Source organism: Aythya marila, assembly GCF_965140915.1.
Source record: "Aythya marila genome assembly, chromosome: 6".
NCBI lineage: Eukaryota > Metazoa > Chordata > Aves > Anseriformes > Anatidae > Aythya > Aythya marila.
In genome coordinates, this window is record NC_139047.1 from 20,286,538 (window position 1) to 20,307,799 (window position 21,262).

The 21,262-nt window shown below is 32.5% G+C and overlaps 1 protein-coding gene across 5 annotated transcripts in view; it reads left to right on the top strand.

Annotated features, from left to right (window-relative positions):
• The window catches only part of LOC309879844 (sodium channel protein type 2 subunit alpha-like), a gene marked incomplete at both ends in the record, with an annotated part of 44,449 nt that overhangs the window by 14,233 nt on the left and 8,954 nt on the right, over positions 1-21,262 (top strand). For all 5 annotated transcript variants that reach the window (XM_082764107.1, XM_082764106.1, XM_082764108.1 and 2 more), the window contains 10 exons: positions 22-154; positions 955-1,193; positions 2,801-2,974; positions 4,112-4,468; positions 6,394-6,846; positions 14,345-14,462; positions 16,851-17,005; positions 17,671-17,844; positions 19,831-19,953; positions 20,245-20,526. In XM_082764107.1, the coding sequence (XP_082620233.1) occupies positions 22-154; positions 955-1,193; positions 2,801-2,974; positions 4,112-4,468; positions 6,394-6,846; positions 14,345-14,462; positions 16,851-17,005; positions 17,671-17,844; positions 19,831-19,953; positions 20,245-20,526 (2,208 nt within the window). The remainder of the gene's footprint in view (positions 1-21; positions 155-954; positions 1,194-2,800; positions 2,975-4,111; positions 4,469-6,393; positions 6,847-14,344; positions 14,463-16,850; positions 17,006-17,670; positions 17,845-19,830; positions 19,954-20,244; positions 20,527-21,262) is intronic.

The window sequence follows — 21,262 nt, forward strand, 5'->3', positions numbered from 1 at the left end:
CCCTCCCCTTTTTTTTTATAGAGCACTACTACAGAAATTGATATAAAAAAGAGACGTCCAAGTTCATATCAAATACCAATGGATTTGCTGGAGGATCCCAATTTAAGAGAGAGAGCTATGAGTATAGCTGGCATTATCACAAATACAATGGAAGGTGTGTTACAACTACAGATTAATGAACTTTCTTGAGATAGTCATAGGTATTGTATCACATGAAAATACAGAAGACTAAAAATAAGTAGTTACTGCAAATGCATAAAATGAATGGTAGGACGAAATGAAAACAGAAAAGAAGGAGTCTGATAAACAGGCTAAACTAAAATAATAATAATAATAAAAAAAAACAACAACAACAAAAAAACACAAATTTATAATAAAACAGATAAAATGTATGTGTTCTATATTACTTATTCATATTGGAAGAAGTGCCTTGCGGTAAGTCTTCCAGTAACCTATACTGTAAGAATGTAACATAAAATTAAAAGCCAGGCCTTAGTTAATAGGAAGAAGGAAATTTGTAGTGGTAATTTCTTTTGTAGTAGTGAAACTATTATTGAAATTCATGAAAAAGCTTGAATAGTTTTTTTCTTTTTTTTTTTAACTGTTTTTGCTGAAATTAATCATATTTTTATTGCAAATCAATAGTTAGAAATTTGAGGGGTCTGTGAAGTTGGAAGTTTTTCTGTGGAAAGTGTCCTTAAATTTAAATAAGGTGTTTTTGAAAACAAGGTTGTGTGATAAGTAGACAACTTTTTTCAGTTATTAGCTGAAAACCTGTATTGATTTTCTTCTAGTCTTCTGAAACTATTTCATTCAGCAACTGTAATTTCTAAGAAGGTTCCTCCAAACATCCTTAATGGTTCCAGGAATATAAACGTGAAAAAGCAGACTAAACAAAAATGTCGCTTTCTTCACAACTTGCTTACTCTGCATTTCTTTTTTTTTTCCCCTCAGAACTTGAAGAATCCAGGCAAAAATGTCCACCCTGCTGGTATAAGTTTGCCCACACTTTCTTGATTTGGAATTGTTGGGAGCCTTGGTTAAAAGTGAAGAGTATAGTTTCATTTATTGTAATGGATCCACTTGTTGATCTTGCTATCACTGTTTGCATAATTTTAAACACATTGTTTATGGCCATGGAACATTATCCAATGACTGACGCTTTTAACAATACACTTAAAATAGGAAATCAGGTAAGTCCACCAAATGATTTAATTTGATGCAGTCTGAACATTGTTTCTCTTTGAAATATAATTACTTTTGTTTTTATTATTTTTATCATCATCCCATAATGTTCAAGGTTCCATCCAACATGTTAAAGGTTTATTTTTACTAAACATAGTCTAAAAATAACATTTGAGGTATGTTGTATTGAAGCGTATGATTTTCCACATTGACATTTCTGCAAATAGAGTTTTCAATGACCAGAGTTTGGATGACAGAAAATCAAAAGAGAAATCTGACTTGATTTTGTTTAGTATTGCAAGAAAAGTAGGCGCCAAATTAGATACTTTATACTGTAAGTATCACTAAAAGCACCAAAGCACCAGATGTTGGATATTGTTATGGATTAATATTTTGCACTGTTTTTGTTGTTGTTGCTTGTTTGTTTGGTTTTGTTTTGCTTTTTTGTTTTGTTTAGTTGTAATTTTGTTCAGAGTGTTGCTTCAACTGGTCCATAATAATTTGGAAAGCAAAGAACTTGTGACTTATACCAAGAGTGTTGATACAGTTGTTTTCCCTGTGAGATAGTTTTGTATCCTGCCTGTAGGTGGTTTGGTTTATTTCTTTGCTTGTTTTTATAATGGCAATACTACAGATCATCTGCTATACTTCTCACTTATGCTCATTTTAAGTGGAATTTCTGGTGATTGTGGTGTAATTCAGTTATTACAATAAATGAAATTCCAGTATATATTGGGAATACATTTGGCTTAAGTGCAGAGATGTTAATGTGTCAACATTGGAATTGTATCTTGATATTTTTAGCCAATACAGAGATAGTTCAATTGTTTACATGGCGTAAGAGATCATTGTGGAAGATAATCATGTCATACTGCCATCTTAAAAAAGATTCAGGGTGTATTTTAGGAGAACAGTATTTGTGTAGTTTCAGCAGTTGATTTCTTGCTTTTTGAACTCTTTGAAAGATTGACAGATATTCTTGATTTTTGTAATAAGCTTGCTTATATTTCTAGTTAAACATGGTTTTGCAGTTCTGTAGGTGCTGGTGGGCATACATTTACAGTAAATACAATGAATTTACTCCCTTTTCAGAAGTGTTGTTTGCCTTCTGCTTCTGTCAGAGGCTGAAAGGTTTTGCTTCAAACATGAGCCTTGACAGAATTGGCCTTTTTTTTGCAGCTAGCGAGAAAAGACGTGCTAATTTTACTGTGAGCTCTCCTGAAGGGTAAATAGCACATCACTCTCCACCTTATGACCAATTCATATTTTTTCCACACGTTAGCTAAAGCAGCTTCCATTGTGGCAAGAGAGACTTTATTATCTTGCTGGGGAATGTTCTTTTAATTAAATGTGGCAGATGTGGGAAGCAAACATGAGGCCCGTTAGGTATAGATTGTTCTTCATGAGTCACTAAATGCATCATGGGTTTAACTAAACGTTAATAGAGTTACTCTACAGCTCCTTTTGATTTTGCCACTTCTCTGTGATGTTCAACCTGTGATGATTTTTCTTATTGACATCCTGCTGTAAGAAGGTTGTTGCTATTAAGTCATTTTTGGTCTTCTGGTTTAACTCATACTCATCTATTAAGTAACAATAAACATTCTTCTTTTAGGTTTTTACTGGAATTTTTGCAGCAGAAATGGTTCTCAAGATAATTGCCATGGATCCTTTTTATTATTTCCAAGTTGGCTGGAATATTTTTGATAGCTTTATAGTGACCCTTAGTTTGGTGGAGCTTTTTCTGTCAAATGTGGATGGATTATCTGTTCTACGATCATTCAGATTGGTAAATAAATTAATGATTATAATTATGTATGGAATTCGGAATTTTAATTGTACCCATGTAAATAGACACAGTATTTTTATACTCATATATTTAATATTACATTAATACTATATTTTTTTCTGAACTGTCACAGGATATCTCTGCAAACAGGTTTTACAAAATTATTTGTGTTATCATGGAATAATGTGTTCCATTTTATGGTTCAGAAGAAGCTAAGTGCTTGTCAAGGGAAAGAACTGTGATACTGTTCTAATTGTATTAACACAAATGGGTAACAGCACAGTGAGTGTACAATTTACTTAGTGCATACTGAGAGAAGATGTAAATAAATAAAACATTTGTAGTCTTCTGTCTCCTCCAATGTGGAAGTTGTCAAAAGTTTATTCTTTTTTAAAAAATTGTTCTTTTAAAATGCAGGATTTATAAATTTCATAAATTAATTTTAACAGATCGTTTTTCCTCTTGGCAAAAAAATGCTTTATTTTAATAGAAAAGTAAAAAGAGAAATTAAATTAGAAACATATTTCCCATGTTTTGCATGTATTCAAAAACAAAATATGTTTTTATATAGGTTTTATTTTGGGTGGAAAGAGTGAGAATTATACGTTTTTCCTTCATAAGTTGAAAGGTTTGACTTAGGGCTTATGTTTGGTTTTTATTTCCAGACTGTAGGTCTGGTCCTTTTTCTGTTTGCTGGAGACAACATACTTTTTAAGATGCATCCTTCAAGGTTTCAGAATTTTTTTTTATTTTTATTTTTTTTTTATTTCAGCAGAATTCTGTTGCACCTTTTTTTTTTTTTTAACGCATTTCTGTACAAAATGGTTGAGATGTGTTCAGAATTCACTAGCTAAATAAATTCCACTAGTGTGCTGTTTCACTCGTGTAGAAGAGAATACAGATACGATATACAAAAGATAAGGATAAAAAGGTCTAAAATTTATAAGCCTAAAAAGAGTGGATTTTATGAAACTCCTGTTTCTGTATAAGCTATGGATGTTGGAAACCTGTTGAAGGTTATTTAGTTTTTTATTTATTTTTTCCTTATTATTAAGAGACACAGGTCTGTAATCTGTTTATTTCTATAGCATTTTTATAACTACTTATAAATAATGTCTCTGTATTTTCATTTTTCAGCTTCGAGTTTTTAAATTGGCAAAATCTTGGCCAACTCTGAATATGCTGATAAAAATTATTGGCAACTCAGTGGGGGCTTTGGGGAATTTGACCCTGGTGCTGGCCATCATTGTGTTCATTTTTGCTGTGGTTGGGATGCAGCTGTTTGGGAAAAACTACAAAGAATGTGTCTGCAAGATCTCCACCGACTGTGTACTTCCACGCTGGCACATGAATGACTTTTTCCACTCTTTCTTGATTGTGTTCCGAGTGCTGTGTGGAGAATGGATAGAAACAATGTGGGACTGCATGCAGGTTGCAGGCCAACCTATGTGCCTTACTGTCTTCATGATGGTCATGGTGATTGGAAACCTAGTGGTATGTAGTCAGAATAATTTGAGAATTCATGTAGAGAAAGAATGGTAACAGAACCAGAAATTAAGTGGTTTATAGCGTTAAATGAGTTATTTAAATGTTTTGTATGACTTTCAATGTTATGAATATGGATTCTGAAATAGAGTTTTCTGCTCGTTAGATTTCTGGTCCTATGTAGAATCCTCAAAATTAACAAATGGCCTGTCACGATATGGAGTACAATTCAGAGAATATGGGTGAGAGGGAGAAGCTTCATGTGTTCAGATTTTTATGGACTAGTACTTGTTGCTTAGAGTAGGATGGGCCCCACAAATATTACGCTCCCAAAATGGGAGTTTGCTTTTTGCAGAAGAGGACTTTCTTCCTAAGCACACTTCCAATCACACATAACCATTTTTCTTTTTTTTTTTTTTTTTTTTTTTTTTCCCCCTACTCTTTTCTGTCCAAATGACTGCTTTAAAATTCTTAGACTGAAGATAAAGCCATTTTAAACCTTGCTTGCTCCTAACATATTACACAGATAGGGTAAGGAAACTGGAATTGGAAGGCACTAGTTTTGCATTAAAACAGATGGAAATACTTCACATTTTCATCTCTTCAACTTTTTTCTTGCCACTTCTTAGGTGCTTTTTATAAACATCAGGAGTTGGACTCAATGATCCTTTTGGGTCCCTTCCAACTTTGGATATTCTATAATTCTATGATTTTAAAAGCAGTCTTTATTGCATCTTCTTTTTCTCTGAAAGTATCAGACCAGTTTGTACATTAACATGCAAAAATTTATTTTAAAATGTTTTATATTTATTAACTGAACAGCATTTGAGGCCTTCACTGCTCAGCCTTTTTCTCTGCTTTTCTCATTACACACAGAGTCTTTCCATGCAGTTCTAGATCTTTTCTTTAGGGAACTGTTGGCAGCAAAAGAGCTCTTGAATTAGCCATCCTGGTCTCATTCTTTAGTAATAACATTTCTAATAGGAATAAGCTGATTATCAAACCAGACATGCTACTAGTAGCACAGCCACTTTCTCCAGGATTTTCTGCAAATCTATTGTCTTATAATAAAAAAAAAAAAAAAAAAGCAACATATCCTCCTCAAATAACTTTGTAAACCACAAGAGAGAAATCTGTGGAAAGTACTATTGAACTCTGATTTTTTTACAGTATTCACTGTATTCTTATTTTATACCTTAGCTCTAGCAGATTTTTTTCATTTATTTATTTAGAGTAGACAGTCTCTACTCCATTTTCAGGGTTCTATTATCCAGTTGTCTTTCTGTATTCCCAATATGTAGTTTTTACCCTGTTTTCTTCAGAGGTGCCTAGAAGAGCCTGGTCTAAAGAATTTGAGCTGCTACTCTACAAGTTCCTTGGCTACTTCAATCCTAGTAACTTTTGAGCCATTGGTAAACTCTGGGTTTATATAACTGAAATTTATTCTATGTTTTGTCTTGCAGTGGGAAGAGGATGAGAGCTAAGTAAGATTTGGGGAAGGGGTTGCTTCATGTGTTTTAAGTCACATACAGCAAAATACTTATGTGGGTTTGGACCAGCCTTTAAGAAAGCTCTTTCTGGACAGATCAGCTATGCCTTACTGCAGAGGGCTTCTCTGTGCAAGAGAAGTTAAACATTTTGGATCTGTGCAGTTGGTACCAAAGATACTAATTTCTAGCCTTAATACCCTTCCACAAACATGAGCAGAAGTGGAATTTACAAGTGTCTTTGTAGTCATACAGCAACGTAAAACCACAAAAAGCAACTGCATTGGGTATTGTTGTGTTTACGTTGCATTTACATGTTATTTACTGTTTAATTTCCAGAATCATATACAGCAGAGGAGAGCATTTCTAAGCTGTTCATAATAGGTGATAGAAGAAACATGTCAATGAAAAATTGAGAAAACCCAGCTCTATTATCTTTGTTTTTAGGTGTTGAACCTTTTTCTGGCCTTGCTGCTGAGTTCATTTAGTTCAGACAGCCTTTCTCCTACAGAGGATGATAACGAAATGAATAATTTACAGATTGCTGTTGCAAGAATTCAGAAGGGAATAGATTATGTGAAGAAAAAAGCAGGTGAATGTGTCCAAAAATCTTGTTGGGGAAAACAAAGAGTTGTAAATGAAAGAACAGCAACAGATCAGTTGAATGATGAGAGACACCATTGCATTTCCAACTGTACCATTGCTGAAATAAGGATAGATACAACTTACCACAGAAATGAGAATGGAACAGCCGGTGTTGTAGGTAGCAGTGATTATCCACCATTCATAAACAACCCAAGCCTTACTGTTACGGTACCAATAGCTGTTGGAGAATCTGATTTTGAACATCTAAATACAGAAGAGTTTAGCAGTGACTCAGATTTGGAGGAAAGTAAGGAGGTAAGATTTAAATTGTTTACATTTTGTATGAATGAATGGTTTTGATCTTCTGACATATAACACTTGTATTCTTTCATAGTATGGCTCTTCCTGCTTAGAAATAGAAAGTGATTACAATTTGAAATTGTTAGACTAGACTGAAAGTGAATAAATTGTGATGAATTGGGAAAAGCGTAGCTAAAGAGAGTAGGAAATCCAAGCAGAATTATATAAAGACATATAAAACAATTTATAAAAGTGTTTTGAAAAGCAAGGTTTTCTAAATTTTTCAGGTGGATAGATAAACTGATACATATGTTTAATTAAATAGACAAAAGGCGTATTGCCTTAGTACATTATCATCATAATATTTACATGAAGTGAGGATGAAAGTAAACTGCTATTAAAAAAAAAAAAAAAAGGATATCTTAAAATAATAATGCCCTTCGTATCTGATTTTTAAAGCTTGCTGAGTTCAGAATTATTAGTATAGGATAAGCTAACAAGGTACTAACTCAGGCTAATCAGAGCAGTAAATTTTCGAGTTCTAAAGTTAGAATGATTAGGAAAAGCCAAGGAAACAATGGCAGTATTATAAGGTGAATTTACCAAATAAACAGGATGAGAAAAAATACAATGTTTACTTCTTGTTTATGGGGGTTTTGAACAAGATGATTTTGCCTTATTCTTTCTTTCCAAATTTTAGAAATAAGCTTGTTGTAGCAAAGTGTAATTACATTAAATTTGAAAGGTGTAATAAGTTGACTCTTTAAGTGTTTCTTTTATTGTACAATGAAGTATTTAATAATATTAGACTTGTTTGCTGTCTGAACAACTCGTTTCCTGACACTTGATGTCCTCCATCTGCTTTTTGGAGGTTGTACTTCTTTGTGTGTTACGTTAACCTTTCAGCTGAGAAGATCTTAGATTAACAAAAGACCTTCTCAGAGTGAAACAGAAAATATTTAAAGCTGCTGAACAGCAGCTATATCTTTTGCTTACTATTAATGTGAATAAAGGATACTGGCCTTAGTGTGTTTAAATCTTGGTTTTGCGGAATATCTGATGATATTGATGGTAATTTTTTCCTGGTTGGATAACTGTTAAATCTACACCTTGCCTGGAAATTATGCAGAAATTGAAGATACCTGGTTCTGCACTATTCTATATTTAAGAATTGGGTAACAACGTCTGTTACAATCCATAATGTACCTTAAATTATTGATATTGCTTACCCAGAAGTTTTCATGTTTGACCCAGTAAATTGATTTTGTTTTGCCATATGGCTTCTTTCTGAAAGCACATCCTAGATACACGTTCAGCATGTAGGGAAGACTAGAAATAACCTTGAAAATAAATTGCAAGGAAAAATATATCTCTGTTAATTACTAGTATTTAAAGGACACTTAAAGCTCAAATATACATGCTGTAGGTGTAGCTTTCTTTCTCTTTCTTTCTTTCCTTTTTTTTTCCTTTAAATTTCAGGCCCAAGTCCAATACACATCTGTGATCTTCAGATATTATTCTAGTTTTACCTCTTTTAATATGTCCTTAGATAAGCTTGAAGCACTAATCAATAACAATAAATGCTATGTTTTGCCAATGTGTAACATATCTTGAAAACACATATTTAAATAAGTAGGAATCCATACTTCTTCTGTATCCAGTACTCAAAAAAAAAAAAAAAAAAAAAAAAAAAAAGGTACCATGTTTTAACTTCATTGCGTACCATTCTTACTTCTCACAGGAGTAAAATCAAGCTGGATCATTCAAGAACGCAGCTCTGGTGCTTTTTAACCAAGCAGAGCAACGTGTCAGCATGTTTAAACAGGTTACCTAAACAAGTCATGCATATATGATCACTTTTGAGATTGACTGGCCTGCATGCTACTCAGCTACAATATATTTTTCCCCATCCATTGCAATGTAGTGGAAACATGCACAGCCACTGAGTCCCATGACTCATATCACAGCATGGTTGGGGGCAACCCCAACGTGTTCCTCTGTCCTTGTTACATCTTTGGTATTTTCTATACTACTGTGGCATACGCTGCATGCTTTGTAGGCTTTAGTTACTGTTAACTGAATTAAATGTCAAGACTGTTCAAGGTTTAAAGAGATTAACAGCCTATAACTTTATGAAAGTGCAAAGGTAATTTTCCCTTTTTTCTGTTCATCTGTTGAACCATGTTTTTAGCTGTCATGTAATTACAAACCTTTTCTGATCATATTCATTTGCCCATTGCCTATTGATCTTTATTATTACAGTTTTGTGTATGCTGAAATGCTTATATCTTTTAACATAAATCGTTTCATGTCTATTCACAATGTTTTTATCATTTACACTGCAGTTTTCTCATGTAAGAGAAGCTAAAATAATAGGATGAAAGACACTCCCGGGAACAATCAAACAAGCTTTTTTATGCATATGTATAGTCCTTTTGAATTTAGATATACTAATTTAGTTTTACTCATGAAGTTTGCATGTGTCTAAAATTGGAAGTTAATAACACATCAGTTTAGCTCTTTGTCAATAATAGTTGTTTTTTGTGAATTTAGTCCATTTGTTTGGGTGTTTTTTGTTGGTTTTTTTTTTTTTTTTTTTTTTTTTGAAAGACAAAACATTTTAAGCAGAAAATCTGTGTAGCATTTAGGTGTCTAAACAAATCTGTGTATTTTAAAATAATTTAAAATGAGGAAGATAAGCAAAAAAAAATGAAAGGAAAATTAAGAATAAGGCTAAAATGAAGGCATTTATTAAAAAGACAAAATAACAACTAGTACCTTCCCAAATCTCTAAACTAAGGAACTCTAAAACTACCAACTTATGTATTTCCTGTTCTTCATTTTCTCTCCTGAATAGGCAGGCAGTTCCACTTGCCATTTAGGAATCATTGAGGTATTCCTTTTCCAAATACATTTTTTCATGTGTTTTTGTTGTGGGATCCTGCATTATCTCTCATGTACTCTTTTGTACTATATTATTTACTACAAGTATTTCAGGTCTCAATTTTGTGACCAAGGAACCTGTAAGCTGTTCAGAAAGATGAACAGTCTTCCTACTGATATTTCAAACCATTTTAGAAAAGTGGGAGAGAGTAGACCATGGTAGTATTCTATCTTACAGGTGCTAAGTATGGGACAATGATTTTGTTTTGATGGATATTATTCATGTGACTCCGCTTCTGTTTCAATCTCCTACTGCCATGAATCTGGACAGGTTCAGAACAATGTGTAAAATAGCAATCCAAAGATTCAGAATGTTTTAACTCACAAATACTTGAATTTTCATTTGGCTCTTGCATCATCTTACTACTGCTTTACTTGGGTAATACTATGATAATTTATTTAAAAAAAAATTGATGTTGGACTAGATGATCTTGAATGTCTTTTCCAACCTAGATGATTCTGTGCGTGTCAGGTTTTTTTTCCCTATTACATAGAGGTGGGGAGAGTGGTTTTGATTTTATGTTGGCGAAAAAAAAAAAAAAAGTATATGGGGATTACTCTTCGAATAATAATTTGCGAGCCTTATTTAGAAATATTTATTTTCTTCATTAAAAATACTCCAATATAAATAAAAATGATTGTTTATTGTTGTTATACTTTACTGTGCTAATATATTGTGTGATCATTATATTATAATGATTATATATTCTATTTTTATTATTAATATAAATGAAAAGACCCCAATAAACCTAATTTTACTGGTTGTGCTTACACTAAAGTTCTATACTCGGGGGGCAGTCAGGCTGAGACTAAATGGAAAAATAAGATTTGAAGACATATTTCATGCTGAAAATAGAACCCGTTAAGCAGGGAAATAACTGATGGAATGTAAGTGATGTGTAACAGAGATGTGCTAAGAGTTTCTATTGTATTTCTACCTAGTAGTTGGGTTCTCTTATCTAGGAGACTCCTGAAACATATTCACCAAAGGACTGTTACTAATAGTTGCCTTTTGCTTTGCACTCTTAGAGAATTATGCTCATTGTTTTGTCCTCCTTATTTTAAGCAACACTGATAATTTATTTCCTAGCTTCTTTCTACTTTTTTTTTTTTTTAAACATGATAATTTTTCCCTTTTATATCAAATATTTACAGTTGTGTTGGTAGTATATATTCTCTTTGATTTGGAAATTGGGAACTGTATCAGATTTTCCTTTACTATTTGAATATCAAAATGTGAACTATAAGTTGATGCACAATAGTCAGCAGCATGTGAATGATCAGTGAACTACTCTTTATTCACTCTTGTTATGGAGTTTTCTGTAAATTCATCATCTGCAATTTTGCACGCTTTCATTTATTGTATGGAAGATGATGCTCACTACAGTTTGACACTTTAATTACCTCAAGCAATCCTAAGTGGCTTCAGTGGAACTATTTGCTGTAGTAAAATTATTCTTTTAAGTATAAGTGTGCCATTGTTCCTTCAGAAAAAGAAAACTTGAGCTCCAAATTTTGACCTTATACCAGTACTACAGATATTTGTATTGAAAAAGTTAACATATTCAAAATCTGAGTTATTTTCACTGCCAGTGCTAATACTTTCATCTTTAAAAAATATATTAATGAGGGATATATATTAAAGAGCAAAAATATTTTAGGTGCTGATTTGCAAACCTAATCAGCTTTTGAATATGTGAGTTGATCCATTCAATCCAGTGCTTAGTGCATATAAAACGAGGCCTTCTTACCTTAGTTTGGTAAACTTTGAAGAGCAACCAAATGCTCTGGAACATGAAGGGAATTTTTCCTAAAACTCCTGCTACTGGAGTGGTTCACAAAAACAGTTGAATCTCTGCAAACATTGTGTGTGGCTGAGAAACTACCTGAATGTTTAAATTGGTCAGAACAAGAAACTTTTCTATACATACTGATTTTTAGTGTCAGAGTTTTTTGTTGTTGTTGTTTGATACTTTTTATCTTAATGTGAGTGAAAAATGTTGGCATAAAATATGAAAAAGACAACTGTTGTTTATCCTTCAAGCCCAGGATTATATCCTACAGTGCCCCTAGAAGAAAGAGGGAACCAGACCAGCTGTTCTTGATATCAAAACAGTTCAGAACTTCCAGTTTGAAGTCTCTAGAGTAAGAGTCTCTAGACTCCATAGAGTCAAGAAAATTGTATTCTTAAACTAAAAAAATAAAAATCTCAATAATCTCTGATTAATCTCTGATTATTCTACCATGGAATAAATGTGATATGTAACTTCATGTTTTAAACTCATTGATTCTTTGCAGTTTCTTCTGTATTTACAGTTCTTCTTTTACTGTTGTTAGTACTTAAATATATATTTTTTAGTTCAATTCATGTCTTCGCTCAAATGGTACACTAATCAGCTTACAATTTAGACAACCCAGGGCACTTTATGTTGTTCTTAATTTTCATTAACACCATGACACAAAATGTTCTAACTACTAATTATATATATTTATACATATATAATTATTTAGTTATGTTTTGTAATTCAGTTCATTGTTTCAGTTTATCCACCACTGCTGCGGCATTTTTCAAAATATATGCTAAGTCGTGGAATGATGAAAGCAACATATTAATAAATTATGTGTATATGTAGAGCTATTCTCAGATTCAGTAGAATTTGTGCTTGGGAAAAGAGTTATTGTGAATATTGGTATTTTAAAATCAGCACTTCTAAAAATGATAATGACATGTTTACATTAAGTATGAATAACTTTGAGGTTTTATTTCCTATTATGCTTCTAAAGTAGCTGCAAATTGGGCAATATCAAGTTGCCTTTTAATAAAAGTTAATGCAGAACACTGAATTACTTTTTCTTATTCAGTAGTCTCCGCCCTCTTTCACAAACATAGCAAAGAAAAAAGTAGATTTTTATTTCATACTTCAAATAGATTTGTCCTCCATCATTTCAAAAATGAGGTGTAAATATTGTGAATAGTTTCATTGGATAGTGCCCGCAACTTGTCTTGTTTCATTTTAAATATCTCTTTAAGTATCTTTTAATCATGCAAGTCTAGCTAAATTCATGAAAATTCATGAAAAAACATGGTTAATTCTACAAAATTGAGGCTGTTTTACAAAGTGTGCTTACATCATTCCCTACATCCCTACAGACATTTAGTTGTGTTTCAGTTAATCCATTACTGACATTATGTACTTTTCTAATAATAAGATCATAAATTGACAGAGAATGCTGTGACCTAAACTACTTTCACTTAGTTTGGTACTCATACTCAGATCAAGTGTACGGGACACCATGGTCTTCCTTTAAAATCTCCAGAGTATGGATTTAGTGCAAGACACATTAAGATGACAAGATAAAAAATAAATTAAGGAATTTTCTTTTATTAGCATTTGTTTAGTAGTAATTTAAATTAATATCATTTTAACTATTTTAAAATACATATCCTTATTCTCTGGGTGTTAACTGTACAGGTATGTGTACCAGAGTAACAGGTAGTTTCTGAATGCACAATGTAATACATATGTGCATTGACAAAAGAGAATGCGAATTAATGCCAGTTGAAATGTATTTATCATACTTTTTTCTTTTTTGAAAATTTTAATAGATACGAGAAAAACATAAATATTCATATGGTGGTGATAATTATATGCTAATACATTGGCATATTTATTATCAATGATTAATAGTGTGTTAATATAATTAGCATATTAATAAAATTGGCATATTAATATATTAGCATAATTAATTTCATAAATGTGTTCAGATTTGAATATGAGTTTGAACATTTCCATAACAGGATTCTGTATCAATCCTGTTTTTTTTACTTTAGCACTTTGTAATCTAGATGATGATAATGATCTTAAAACCAAAAGTAAATAAATGTATTATCTGTGTTCAATGGTAACCGAATTTTATTGTCAATTTTTGTCATATGCAAAAAGTAGTTGGCTTGCATCATTCTGACGTTTAAGATGCCAGTGAAAAAGAACTGATTTTTTTTCCCTTACTTTTACATTATGAAAAAATGTCACTTTATTAAAATCAGTCCATAAAATTCTGCTTCATTTTCTTCCTTGAACAGTTTATCCTGCTTGGTCACAGTGTAACATACTACTGTGAAGGATTTACTGTCTTAAGATTGAGAAGACTGATATGATGAAAGTAGTTACCAAGATAAACGAACTTAAAACATACTGTATAACTCATATTGGTTTAAAATGTAACAATGGAGATGTATTTTAGGAAAACAGTAGAACACAAAATAAATGTATCAAAAAATCTACTTGGTAGTAGTTAGCTTCAAGGAATGCTAACATAATAGTGTAATTGGACCAGGAATTCTGAAATTCAGTGAAAGATTACATGATACACCTTGCAATCTATAGGTAGAAAGTTGGATGATTTATGCACATTTCAACAGCATTGACTGCTATATGTGGATGCTTGTATGTGACAAATATTGTTCTTACTGTTACTTGTACACTGTGTTGCATGCTTAATGTTAATTACAGTTCCAAAATGTCAACATTATTAGAGTATAACTGCTACTGTGGAATTTTATTTTCAGAAGCTAAATTTTTCCAGCTCATCTGAAGGCAGTACAGTTAATTTAGCTCTCTTTGGAGAAGAAAAAGCTGAGACTGAACCAGAAAAAGCATCAGAGCTACAGGCATGTTTTACAGAAGGTATGGAAATAAAATGTGGGGTTAGCAATTACATTTGAGTTGTTTGCAACAAGCATTCACAGTCCAAGGAAACTATTCTGTAATGCAGTCCCATATCTTTGTTTAAGTCTTAGGATATGATTAATTTTGCCCTTTTTAGATGGTTGTACTGAAGACAATAGAGCCATTTTTGTGATGCAAAATTAAATATGCGTTTGATTATTTATCGTGATGTAATTTTAAAAACTGATTCTTAGCAATCAGTATTCCTGCTGATTTAAATGCCAGTCTCGTTAGTGAAATCTGTGAGACCAAACTGTAAACCAGGTTCGCTCCACTTAATTTGAGCTACTTCACTGAGAAGCTTAAATCAGAGTCATGTGATTACCTGTGTTCCCTCCGTAGTGCTAGAAAGTAATCCAGTGGACGATTCACATCTTGGAAAGGCTGACTCAGACAACAGACTTTTTATCTTGACGTTCCACTAATGACTGGGGGCAGGAAGCTATGTGCATAATATAATACACATGTATGTGCATAAACATAATGAGGGACACAACAGGTGAATCAAATTAAATGGGTTGAATGAGATCCTACATTTTCATTCAAGTAAAGAAGTCTAATGGCATACTTAAATGTCCTTAGAAGATTGTTTGTTTCAGTTCTGCATAGCAATATCCTTTTATAGACTACTGAACTTTACTATACAGGAGCTTTTACCTTTTTTTTTTTTTTTTTTTTTTTTGTGATATTACACGTTTTACCTTCCGTTTAAGTCATGATTAAAAGAAAGTCATTCAAAATAAAATATGTTCTACATTAATGCTCTTATCTTGTAATGCATCTTATCTTATAATGCTCTTATCATTTATTGGCTATACCTTTTGATGTAGTGTTATAAAGACATTTTTGACTTAGGCTAGAGCTTTTGTCCTTGGGAGTATTTATTTTAAAATAATGTTTTGGAACATGGGGCGATGTGCAGGCTCTTGATTAAAAATATTTATACTTCTCAAATACTTCTATGTTGTATTACAATTCTTTGTTATATTACATGCTATCTGTTATTTTCGGTGTAGAGTTATTTTTTTCAATATGTAGGCATTTTGAGGAGTTGAAGGTGAATTTATTTATTATTTATTATAAATAACAAAAACATCATGCTCTTCATCATGGTGGTAGTTTTATGTGAGCTGATGAAATTCAGTGTAACCTGTAGGACACAAACCTAACAACACTCATCGGAAAACTAGAATACTGCCTTTGGGACCCATTAAAATAATTTAAACATGGTTACTTTTCTATATGATCAATCATTTTTAAAGAAAGAAAAGCCAGGTAGTGAGGTTCATGTATTTCTTAGACTGTAGGCAGCGCAAATAAACTCTTGTGGTCCCATGATGTGGTAGAGAGCCCTCCAAGGTGAGGCTTATTTTGCGAATGGCTATCATGAATCTACCATGTGGAAAAGCTTCTCCACTATACTTAGAATATATTGCTCTCATCTACTCATGTTTTTCTGAGAAATTATGATGTGTTCTTCGAATTACCTTGAATTAGTGAAAATATAAATTATTTAAAGTATTATTAATGGAAAATAATATTTCAATATACGGTTTAAATAGTTATTGGAATTGAAAATGTACCTATAATATATCTTGTTAAAATACCTATACATCTTTTTTTTTTTTCTTTGGACATTTATTTATACATTTTCATACGGTTTACATAACTTCCATGTTCCTGCTCAAGCAGGGATTTTCACTTTTGAAGAGAAAAGTCCAATCTATGGATATAAAAGTCAACTCTTACTAGGTTACCTTGGATGGGAATCTGGAAGTTATTTTATAGCTTCTAGATTATATTGCAATCTCCGTTTAAATCAGGTGTTTGTCTTGAAAGGAAGTATCATTAGTCAACTCTTGAAGTAGATATCAACCCTCAATATAACTTAAAGGGTGTTCACATCTGTGTGGTTTATTTAAACAGTAGCTGAGAGGCAAAAGTCCTTTTTAAAAAAAGCTTCTGTACTCTTGAACTAGTTCATATGAAAGTTTTTACATTGTCATGTTGTTTCTACTCCCTGGCAATTCTATGTGGTCCGTAGTTATCTGTATATAGACAGAAAATATGTTTATAAATGAGAATTAGCTCAATTAGATGACCAGTATTGTTTCTAAGCTTAATGGAGTATAAGGGTAGTAGGAAAAAAATAATCACTTCAATGCAAGCCTTCTTATATCCAACGTATTAAATCAAGAAGGCAAGTATGCTTTAAGCAGAATCCAGCAATTTGAAAGGCTGACTACATGTACCTCATGAAACAGGAGCTAGATGAAAGTGATACTGCTGTTTCAGAATAATGAGAATTCCACCTTTAAAGTGGCTTGTCATTGTTTATATTGTTAGGCTGTATACAGAAGTTTAAATGCTGTAAAGGCAATATAGAAAGCACAAAAGGAAGAATCTGGTGGAACCTTAGAAAAACATGCTACAGGATAGTAGAACACAACTGGTTTGAAACATTCATTGTCTTCATGATTCTTCTCAGTAGTGGTGCTTTGGTAAGTACACCCATAAAAACTGTGTCTATGAAGAATGTTTTATCAAAATCATGGTTATAACACATCTGTGGTCATAAAGAAAAAGAAATGGTTTGAAAGAGAGCTTGGAGTGAAGTTCCTAAAATATTTTCCCAGTGCATATAAAATAAATTATTAAAATTCTGCTGCCAAATAACCTTCTGCAGGTTAGTTTTTGATTAATATAACGTGATACATGTGAGTGCTTATTGAGATGATTTTGTTTAAATTCTTGTTTAAGAAATTATAAAAATCGTACAAAATCATGCAGAAGTTTTATGCAGTAACTGGAACAGTTATTCTGCTGTAAATTAGAATAATCTCCAGAAGTAGTACAGATACTGATTTCCTCGTGTTCTCTCATTATTCACTTCTGTTATTGGCATTCTGTGCGACTATTACTCAAATTTCCAAAACGCTTTTTGGCAACTTCAATCATTATATTGTAATCCCATTGTCAGGAGACAATAAAGTCTAAAATTTAGCATAAGCAGAGACTACAAGTACATCCTGGCTTTTCAATGTAAAACATATAAAGATGACAGCAATTTTACCTTGCCTTTTTTTTCTTCAGTTCTTGTGGCTTAAATTCTAGTTTGTAAAGACCTGTGAATATCTTACTTATATACAACCTATGTTTCCAACAGGCTTTTGAAGATATATATATTGAGCAGCGTAAGACTATCAAGACCATACTAGAATATGCTGATAAAATATTCACTTACATCTTTATTCTGGAAATGGTGCTAAAATGGGTGGCCTATGGTTTCCAAACTTACTTCACTAATGCTTGGTGCTGGCTGGACTTCCTGATTGTTGATGTAGGTATTATGGTCTCTAAGTAGCACGTTGCTTTTGTTTAGGCAGCTTGTATTATATGTGACACATGCATATGCAGTGAAGAATACAAATTGAGTTAAATATAAGAGAAAATGACGTGCTGGTGAATGTTTCCACTGTAATTGTTCCCATAAGTAACTAAATCTGACTTTGTCTGTATATGTTATTAACTTCATCTCTTCTGTCTTTGTTTTATTGCTCTGGGTCCCAATCAGGGATTGAGGTGTGTCATCTGGAAGGTCTTATGTCTTCTGGATTTGGTGACAAAGCAAAGAGGAAGGGAGAGGGAGGGAGATTTAAGTGAGCATATAGGGTTAGCGTAGGACAGTTGATCCTGAGCTTAATGAGTCACCGGTGAAGAACTGTGGGGAGAGAATATCGGGTTGTCATGAAGACAGAAAAAGAAAGGGAGGGCAAGGAGGCAGATATTGAAGTAAGGATAAGGTTTGAGGAAAACAAAGTAGTGATAGCTACTAATGAATGATTCCTAATGGTAACTGCTAATGAATGATTCCTAACTTTTTGCAATGCTCATTTTGACTATTACTGGATTGAAAGGATAATTTCAGTGCAATTCTTCCATTTTTCTTTGATTTACCTTTTTAGATTACTGTTTTGGAAGCTGAAATTACTTTGTTTGGTGATGTCTCAGATCATAGAGAATGTCCCTTTTAGCTTCTCTGAGTTATTCTAAGAGAAAAAAAACTTGGATGTTAGGTGAAAGGTCTTGTTACTCTTGTTAGAACTCTTGTTACTGTCACAGCTATTGTTTTCCAGGAAACTGCTGTCTGCTGTTACATGCATTTGAGTGCATTGCTTTTAGGTAATTGTACTAACATTCGTATTTATGTCATCATACAGTTAGTATTCATGCTTATCAGTGTCCTGTCTGATTCACCATATACCAACATGACGACTTACCATCTGCAGGAAATATTAATTGCTAGTTATTCATATTTCGTCTATTATGTGAATTAGTTCTAAGTGCAAATTAGTAGAAGCAAATGCTGCTGGGTCACATTTTATCATGTCTGTAATCATCAGTCTTAGAGTATTGTTTAGTGCTTGAATGTTGCACGCAGAATGGGATGGGTTTTTAGTACTTTACAGGCTTTGACTGAGTTTATTCAACTTATTATTATTATTATTATTATTATTACTATTATTATTATTATTCAGATTGTCATGCCCTCACAAACTTCAGGGGGGCTGATGACAGAAGTGAAAGAATGCTTGGAATTTTTTAAGTGCTGAATCTAATTGGCTACTACTTTCATTTGAACTCACTGCAAAATTTTAGTGTAACACACATCTGTGGACATACCTAATCATGTATCCTTTGTAACCAGTGTTGGAACTGCATGTGGTTTTCACTTTCTGCTTGACTGAGAATATTTTTGTGACATCTGAAGCGGAAGAATAAAGCGTTGTATTCACCAACAAATGCAATGGATTTACCATATTTAGTATTTTTTGTTTTTTCCAGCTGTTCTTTCACTAATTCTGAATCTATTTATTCCTTTGTGTTGTGTGTCTTTGTTAATATTGTATATAATGATGCACATCATCGTTTTAATTTCTAGTAGTCCCCCTAACCTATTGCAGTGGTTTGTCCTAAAATGTTGGATGAATTCCTCACCATTAAGAACTGATGAGAAATGCAAATACACTATTTAGTATGTTGTCCCAGATACCTGAGAAAAATGTTGCATGTAATTCAACACAGCCTATGCCCTGCCTTTTGTAAAATTATTATGTGCTTTTTTATATATGCATAACAACACATCTGTTATGAAAGTTTCAGAGATTTTAAAGTCTCTTTTAGTTTAAATTGTTCTGAAATTTACAGGCAACTTTATTTTTTTTTCTGATACCCAAATTGATGTTTTATTTCCAGTAGGCATTATACTTGTATTGTGAGGCTATTCTAAAATTTAAAAATGTTAATTTTATATTCTTTCATCTAGGTCTCCTTGGTTAGCTTGGTAGCTCATGCCCTTGGTTTCTCAGAACTCAGTGCAATTAAATCCCTCCGAACACTAAGAGCTTTAAGACCTCTAAGAGCTTTGTCACGCTTTGAAGGCATGAGGGTAAGAAAAAAGGAAATCATGAATTAATGTGTAAAACAAATTCATAAAAATATGCTTAATAAATTATTAAACCACAGAGGAAGTCCAATCGGCATGTGAGTTAACAAGGCACATAGTAACATGTTTTATTCTATTATGTATATTTCTATTTTTATTGGCATTTTTTTTCTGTGTATTTTAATGATTTAATCTAAATTTTCAGCTTAATTTGGAAAAATAAATGGTTGCTGATATTTATATATAGGCACACGCATGCAGATTTTAAAAAGCTTTTTTTCTTTTGTTTAACAGGTGGTTGTGAATGCTCTTACTGGAGCAATCCCATCCATTATGAATGTACTTCTGGTTTGTCTTACATTCTGGCTAATTTTCAGCATCATGGGAGTAAATTTGTTTGCTGGCAAGTTTTTTAACTGTGTTAACACCACAACTGGTGTTCAGTTAAAACCCGAAGAAGTTGATAATGTAACTGCGTGTGAAAATCTTATGAGTGCTCATCAAGACGTTCGATGGAAAAATGTGAAAGTAAACTTTGATAATGTTGGAGCTGGTTATCTTTCTCTGCTTCAAGTCGTGAGTGTATCAGTTTTGATAAATTTGTTTTCCAGCTTTAAATTTTGTAGCAGCAATATTCAGTTCCATAATTTCCAATGTTATTTTACAATATATGGATGGATAAATGATTGTTTTTTATAAATGTGTTCTATTAAGCTATTTATGGACTGTAGTGAAAATCTGATAGATTCTATGGCAATTTTGGAAGAAGAAAAATATCTAATATATGTCATATGAGTATAAAGTTCCTTTGCACCCAACCATTACTATATTTCCAAGTTCTACAGAACTAGTTAAAATCTAGTTAAAAATGAATAAATAAATAAATGCAACTAGGATTAATTTTCTGCCATGGTAGTCAAATAGATACATTCTACAGCTCATTCAAATTAGAAAGAGTACACTACTGGTATGGGGATAAGGAGATGAAGGAAAAAGTTTTTAAATTCACTTTTTCATTTCTGTTCTTTCCCTTCTTATAATTCCTATTAGTCTAGTCTAGTTATTGTCTGTCAAGTGTTGTTTGTGGTTTTTTATTATTATTTTTTAGTAGATAATTTGTAGCTCTTTTCTAGATGGGCAGTTGCCAAAGTAGAAACCTCTTTCAGAAGCAGCATGTGTAGATTGGAGCCAGTAGGACAGAAACATGTATTCGTAATCAGGTTCACTTGACACACTGCTTCTGGGAAAACATTTGTGTTCATAAGCACTTGGCCATTATTCTGTCTCTTAAACTCTCCAGCTGGTAGTGAGT